We start from the raw sequence: 7,409 nt of genomic DNA on the forward strand, positions 1-7,409 counted from the left end.
ACAATAAGGCAATCTTTTCCTTTATTATACTAGGCATACAATCAACATAGAAACTTAAACATTATTCAAAATCACAACATAGTAGTCACTTAATTAATATGTATTTTACATCTGAAATGGCAAGTCATCCTAACTTCATATTATCATATATTACTATAAAATAAAGTCAATTATTATTTTAATAATGGATTAAGCATTTAAAAAAAAAGCCTAAGAAATCTCCACAATATTTTTATTGGCACTAAGTATCTCTATTCCTCATCTGCTCTTTTAAACTTCTTGTTTCAATCCTATTTTAAATCCTGGGGCAGTCTAAGACTATTTCTGCATGGCCAAGTCAACCAAGGAATCCAGCCCTCCTGAACCTGGCTCCTTAATTTAGGCTCCCAGGCAAGGAAGTGTTCTGCCTCCCTTCTTCCCAACCCCCAGGCACTAGGAGGCAGGTGGTCCCCTTAACCTTTAAAAACAAACTTCACTAAGAGAAAGAAAGAGTTAAGGGAATAAAAGGAAAGCAAACCCTAGCTAGTCATAACCTAGGTGACTAGTTTTGACTAATTCAGGATTCTGGTAAAGTAATGGAGCTGTCCTAGTTACAAGGATAACTCTGCTGGAAAAATGTCAATTCCTTGGTAGCTAGAAATTTTAATTATGTGAAGTAAAAGATTACCTGCTACCTCAGGACTGTTGGAAATGTGAGTTATCCGTGAGGTCTTTGGTTCTGTTGCAACATTAACATTATTGGGTATATGTATGCACAAATACATACATACACACATGTACACTGAGATATGTGCACACTTAAAAATAATTAGCTCCATAGGAAAAAGAAACTTTGTAGAAAACCACATAAATATCCATCTATTTTCACAATTTAAACAGTAAGGGCATATTATTAGTTGAATCGAAAAATCTCTTAGCTGAAACTAGATGTTTTAAAAACATGGGTCAAAAGCAACCACTTAACTAGTGTAATTTTAAACAGGAAGTTTTATGTCTTTCTTTTTTCTGAGATGGAGTCTTGCTCTGTCACCCAGGCTGGAGTGCAGTGGTGCAATCTCGGGCCACTGCTACTTCCGCCTCCTGGCTTCAAACAATTCTCCTGCCTCAGCCTCCCAAGTAGCTGGGATTACAGGCGTCTGCCACCATGCCTGTCTAATTTTTTTATTTTTAGTAGAGACAGGGTTTCATCCTGTTGGTCAGGCTGGTTTCTGACTCCTGAGCTGGGGTGAGCCACCTGCCTTGGCCTCCCAAAGTGCTGGGATTACAGGTGTGAGCCACCTCGCCAGGCCAAGTTTTATTTCTTAAATGTAGAGCCCAACTCTGTGACAGGAACATGTTACAGTTCAGTTTCCTCAGCCCTGGTATCCACTGACGGATGAAGCTTCCAAGGTACAGGGAAGGAGAAAGACTTAGATTTTGGCAAACGTGACTTCAAATTCTGACTCTTCCCTTGTGCTTTGTGGCCTCGGACAAATTTTTTATCTTCTCCTCTCTTAGTTTTCGTTTTCTCACCGATTGAAGTAGTATTTTTGTGATTATAGTAAAACATCCAGCATGGGGCCTGGCCCACATGTGGTCACAACGAGTACATATTATTCTCATTATAACTCTTACTATTGGAAATATGCAAATGAAGCCTCTCTTTCTATAAAATCATCATTTATTCCTCTAAAACCTCACTATGGATGTTTCCCAGCCCTTGTCAAAACCAACTTACCTTTGTCAAATCTCCCATGGTGATGCTATTCAATTTTAATTAATTAAAAATAAACAGACTCATCATATTCAATCTACCAACTCCATCGGATGTCAAAAGAAATATTTTAAAGGCATCAATTTTATTAGATTGATAATACAGTGATATGTATTGAAAATTCTTTCCCATTTCTTAAGTATTTCAGTTCCTCTCCTGCTTCCATAAGTAACCTCAGGGAGGAGACACAGATTCAAGTAGAGGATTTATTCACACATGTTCGACATTAGAAGAGGCTCTGGAGAGAAGGCATCAGCATGCAGTCCCCCAGAGTGGTCCCGAGACCACCCTGGGCATCACATCTGGGGCAAACCAATAAGGTTAACTTATTACAATGACCCTGAAATACTGCTCTTGCTGCCATCTGAATGGGCTAAGTTGATGTGCTGCCAAGAATTTTTTCCACTGATTACATAGACGTAACTATAAATCCATTGCAAATGGAGGGAAGGTATCTGTGTCTACATTTGTCTGCATGAACAAAAATGAAAACTGAGACACATTGATTTTACAATGTGTTTAAAGTGAATTCTTCTTTGCAATTTCCTGACTACATTCTTGATCTCTGAAAACAGGCAATATGACTTTTCTTGCATATAAATTGATTTTTGGTGAAAAGAAGTTAAAAGATTTCAAACTTAACTTTTCATCAACAGCCGATGGTCATTCTGTTTATGACCTTACAGGATATAGCTGGTATACATCACAGTCATAGATGGACACTGTGCAATCACAAACAAACCTGATCATTAAAATAGGGGCCTGCCTGTTTCAAATGCATTATGTACCACAGACAGTATGAAACCAGAAAAACTTGGCCTATGATATTTATTCTTTTTGTCTCAATCAAGAATAACTATTAATATATTCTTAGAGAGAGGAAAGGTGAGGCTTTCTCGTTTCATGATAATGTCACATTAGTTTATTTTTTCAGAATATATTAAAATAAATTTAATCTACTTTTAATAGCTATTATTAATATTTTTTTCCTTTTGTTTTCTGAAAACAATCAGACAATAGCTTAAGAAACTACAATGTGGATCTAATGAATCCTACTTCATATGAAAACCAAAACCTATTTCAGGATTCATTTTAGAAAGTACATATTGAAAAACTATACTGAAAAATGACCTCTTGGAATCTAGATTTACATGAGAACATTTGAAACTACTGGCCTAGCTAACACAGTCAACCATGCAGAAGGAGCTGCAACATTTATAGAAACACCAAAGGAATTCTTGTGAACAGTAACTGCCGAAAGGAAAGAAAGAATGAATAACAATGTGTTCATGGTTTCAATGCCGGTGACATTACTGAGTTCATGTTAGCAAAATCAGGTCCCTTCCAGACACAATTATGTAAACTATTTGTATTGGATTGAAAGGGGTTGTATTCTGTTACATACATGCAGCATTAAAAAACTACCATTATGTAAAAAAAGAACGGTCTGGAAAAAAGTAACTCTTTCTCAATTTTCCTCAATCACGCAGATTTATTTTAAAGTCCAGGTAAAAACTCTGAACCTCATTTACTTCTTATAACATCGTGGACATATCATATCCCTTTCCTCCTTTCCTACCCTCAATCAGCCCTTCAAACAAAATATAAAAGGAAACCCCTGCCCCCAAGCAAAACAAAAGAATATTGAGTGAAGAGCTCAACAATTTTTTTTGATGGTGAAAACACTGGTAACATTATTTTCACTTCAATCACTTAACTCATCTAAACGATGTCATTGCTTCACCAATGCTAAGTGCTCTTGTGGCTTGAGAGGGAACCCAATGCAAGGAATCCAAGGGAAACATCTCAAGCCTTGGCCAGGCAGTGGAAGTGCTTGGTAAACGCAGAGTCCTCTGGGTGCAAGGGTGCTACACATCGCTGGGCGAGCGCGCTCTCTGGGCGAGACTGGATGGGATGCAGCCGCAGCAAATGAGACAGAGCGCTTTCTGGATCTCTTGGTTTCTGAAAGCATATATGACAGGGTTGATGATGGAATTGTAGGTGGCAGGCAGGAGGGTGGCGTAGGTGTAGATGGAGGGGTAGGTGTAATCTGCTATCAAGGAATAGAGGGTGAAAGGCATCCAGCAAGCAGCAAAGGTCCCCAGGATGATAGCCAGGGTGGAGACTCCTTTCCGGGTGGTCACGTAGTGCGACGTGGCCAGGAAGTGGTGCTGCAGGGCTATCTGATGGGCGTGCCTCATCACAATCTTACAGATCTGGATGTAGAGCTGAAGCATGAGCGCGAACATGAAGAGGAAGGACACCGAGAGGATGGCCGCGTTGTTCTTGGTGAGCGGTCTGACCACGCTGCAGGTGGACTCGTCTCGGAGGCAGTTCCATCCCATGACGGGCAGCAGCCCCAGGCAGATGGAGGTCCCCCAGAGCATGATGAGCATGACATAGGTAAACGTGACCGTCCTCTCCGAATGGTACGTCAGAGCGTAGTATAGTGAGAGGTATCGGTCAACAGTGATGGCCAGCAAGCTGCAGACAGAGGCAGAGAAAGAGGCGACAATGAGGCCAATCGTGACCAGCTTGGTGGCTTCTGACTGAAGCAAGTAGGCAAAAACAAAATTGATGATGAGTCCAATGCCGGCCAGCAGGTCTGCAAGAGCCAGGCTGCCTATCAGCAGGAACATGGGCGCTCGCAGGCTGGGGTTGTGGAAGATGATAAGGACCACAATGGCATTTTCACAGGAGATGAGGGTTCCCGAGGTACACAAGACAATGTCCCAGGGGTTGACTACGAGCTCAGGCTCTGGCTCTACGACAGGAACCCGGGAGGAGACAGCAGCCGAGATGTTCTCCGCAGCAGCGGCATCTAAATAATCCCGAGGCAGCCCGCTTAAATTGACCTTCAGGTCTTCATTCATTTTAACCCCTGTCCTCTTCAACGAAAAGACAGGCTTTTTAATGTTTAGATACAGCAGGGTGACAATCCAAGATCATGCAAAAAACACACAGACAAACAGAAAGCCAGCCACTACTCAGATGCCAGTACCGAATGCCACAAGCTTCGGGAATGAGGAACTGTTGTGAAACGAAACAAAAGCCAAAGTCTCGGTGGTTTAAACCCCACAACAAAAACGCCGTTTGGCATTGGAGGAAACACAGGGTAGAACTCCAAAACACCAGCGTGAGCGAGGCAGGCACACACGGACTCGCGGCGGTCTGTTTGCAAAAGCGCCGGGAATGCACACTGGAAAATCACATCTCGCATGCTGAAAACGAACAACTGTTTGACATCTGGGCTGCTGCCGAGAAAACCACGCGGCAGCCGCAGGTCGCTAGCCGGGGGCCGCCATCCTCGATGGAATATTTAAATCACCTATTTCCATCGTACTCCCACCCTCTAAACACATCCCACGCGCGCGTGCACACCCTCAAACGCACCCCCGACCCGAACAAAGAGGGGCTCCCAGACTCCCCCCGTGCGCACGGGAAAGTCGGGAGGGCCACAGAAGGGAGGTGTGTGCAATGGAAGTGCAGAGACAGACAGACAGACAGATGCCCATGCACTGCCGCCACTCCCCTGGCGGCGGAAACGGGAGTCGGAGGCAAGGGGGACAGACAGGGTGCAGGGACGGGCGGCCCGCGGGGGCGGGGGGTCATCGAGGGGGTCACCTTGGCGCGCCAGGCCGAGGGGGGCTCCTCCGGTGCTTCCGAAGCGCGCGGGCTACTCGTGTCGCATGTCGGCGCCGGTGCCCGCGGTGGGAAGGGCCGGCGGCCGGGCTCCGGAGCGGGCCGGGAGGGCGCTGGGCGCCCGCTCCGCGGCAGGTAAGCGGAGCGGCTGCAGGTGAGCAGTAGGCTCCGCTCGCGCGCCCGGCTCTCCCCGCCGCGCCCGCCCGGCCCACACGCTCCCCGCGCGCGCGCGCCGCCCCCGCCCCGCGCGCGCCCGCCCGCGGGAGCCCCGGGAGGCTGTGCGCGCCCCCACGGGTCGGGGCTGCGCTAGGGCGAGGGCAGGCGAGGGCAGCCCCGGGGCGGGCGCGGGGCGAGAGAGCCCAGAGGCTGAGAACTGCACGGTCGCCCGGCCTGCGTGCACCGCCGCGCGCCCCACCCAGCCGCCGGCCCCGGGCTTGCACCGGGCGGGGCAGGGAAGCGCTGCCTGGGAGCCCCGTGACCTATTTCGTTCCTGTGCTTTCCCTGGGGAGTTCCAGTCTTCAGGGTCCTGGCTGCTCCACGCTTTCACCTAAATCGCAGCATTCAGGGCGAAAAGAATTGCTTAGAGTGGTATTCACGATCAGCAGCAGGGATGCGGGGTGGGCAGGCTAGGGGAGCAGATCTTTAAAAGAACAAAATGCCCCGCACGCTTTTTTAGGATTGCCCGTGGTCCTGGACCTGGTTCATGATCACTGTTCCCCAGAAATCTTTGCTTAACTGGGTAGATGCTGTTGCTATGTGGACCTTCATTATCATCACCATATTGCACTTACTAAGTGCTCTTTGAGCTGTGTTTTCAAATGGAAATCATTTACTGAATTCTTGTAGATGCTTCCTGCAGACGCTGGCCAAACCCCAATTCATTTAGATACTGAAGTGGCACTATTAATTTATTTTTTCATTTTGCCACTTCGGTGGATTCTAAGATGAAGAACCTGATAGCTGTCTGCTCTTATGAGTCCATGCCTCCTCTGGATATAAAATCCAGAGCTCCTTGTAGATCTTAAGTTCGAAGATGATCCCTCAGTTTAAAGATGGGAGAAGGAAAAAGTGTGATAGTCTTGTCTTGCCCTGTCAGAAGTGAAGGTTTTCCCACTGCCTTTCTTCCACTTGCCCAGACGCTTTTGTATGAATGAAGATGGCCAGCAGGCAAGGGACCCTACAGGGGCATCATCAGCTGACCAGCCTGTCTCCCCTGGTGCTCACATCATCTCTATCCCAGCCCAATGGATTCAGAGCCTCAATCACCCTTGACCTTCTTCCTGCATCTCCTCCCCTTTTTCCATCATTCAGTTTCTGGCTCTACAAGGTCACTCCACCTCTCCCTGCATGCCGCTTCTCATCATCCTCAGCTCCCTGGTTGAGGCCCTCATCCCCTCTCACCTGCATTTCTGGTACCCACCTGCCTCTCCTTTTCCCAACTTCCTCTATTTGGCACATCTATTCCATGATGTCCAAGACCTCCTGCTGCCTCCAGAATAGTCTGAACTTTTTACCTGGACAGATTCTGCTCAGTAGTCTGGGGTGGGTCCCAGCTTCTGCATTTGTAAGCCTCTTCCCCAGTGCTGCTGCTGCTGCTACTGCCGCTGCGGGTTCACAGATCATACTTGGAGGAGCAAGGTTCTATGGAGTTTTCAGAGTGAAATGTTCATAGTGGGGAGACATCAGACACCTGTCTGTCCCAAGAACCTGGCTAAGGGCTGGACATACAAATTCAGTAAGACACGGTCTCTGCTCACAAGTGTGCACAGTCTGGTAGTGACACACACACACATGAACAATAATGGCAGGCAGCAAATGCTTTCATGAGGGTATGTCATCTCAATTTCTGTGTGATGAATCAAAGAGTTTTAGAATGAAGCAATGAAAAATGAACAGTCATTTCACAAACATGTAGTAGTTTTGGCAGATATAGCTTGACCTATGTGGCAAAATTTTAGGCATCTCACTCTGGCAATACAGTTTAGGGGAAGCAAATGCATGGGGCTGGCCAGAC

At 46.6% G+C, this 7,409-nt stretch overlaps 1 protein-coding gene across 2 annotated transcripts; it reads right to left on the reverse strand.

Annotated features, from left to right (window-relative positions):
• Positions 1 to 201: 201 nt before the first annotated feature.
• On the reverse strand, positions 202 to 5,579 carry GPR12 (G protein-coupled receptor 12). 2 transcript variants are annotated; one of them, XM_032294367.1, is made up of 2 exons: positions 5,378 to 5,579; positions 202 to 4,641 (listed from the first exon to the last, which is right to left on the reverse strand). In XM_032294367.1, exon 2 carries the CDS (start codon positions 4,624 to 4,626, stop codon positions 3,622 to 3,624), a length of 1,005 nt encoding a protein of 334 aa, XP_032150258.1. In that variant the 5' UTR covers positions 4,627 to 4,641; positions 5,378 to 5,579; the 3' UTR covers positions 202 to 3,621. The 2 variants fall into 2 exon arrangements, with proteins under 2 accessions (XP_032150258.1, XP_032150259.1); XM_032294368.1 differs by having other exon boundaries at positions 1,818 to 4,634.
• Positions 5,580 to 7,409: the final 1,830 nt, after the last annotated feature.

This window comes from Sapajus apella, unplaced genomic scaffold (genome assembly GCF_009761245.1).
Source record: "Sapajus apella isolate SASKATOON/1434 unplaced genomic scaffold, GSC_monkey_1.0 scaffold32, whole genome shotgun sequence".
Taxonomy (NCBI): domain Eukaryota; kingdom Metazoa; phylum Chordata; class Mammalia; order Primates; family Cebidae; genus Sapajus; species Sapajus apella.

Excerpts from the sequence above, each read along its gene's own strand:
- GPR12 (XM_032294367.1), bottom strand. The coding sequence starts at position 4,626 with ATGAATGAAGACCTGAAGGTCAATTTAAGCGGGCTGCCTCGGGATTAT.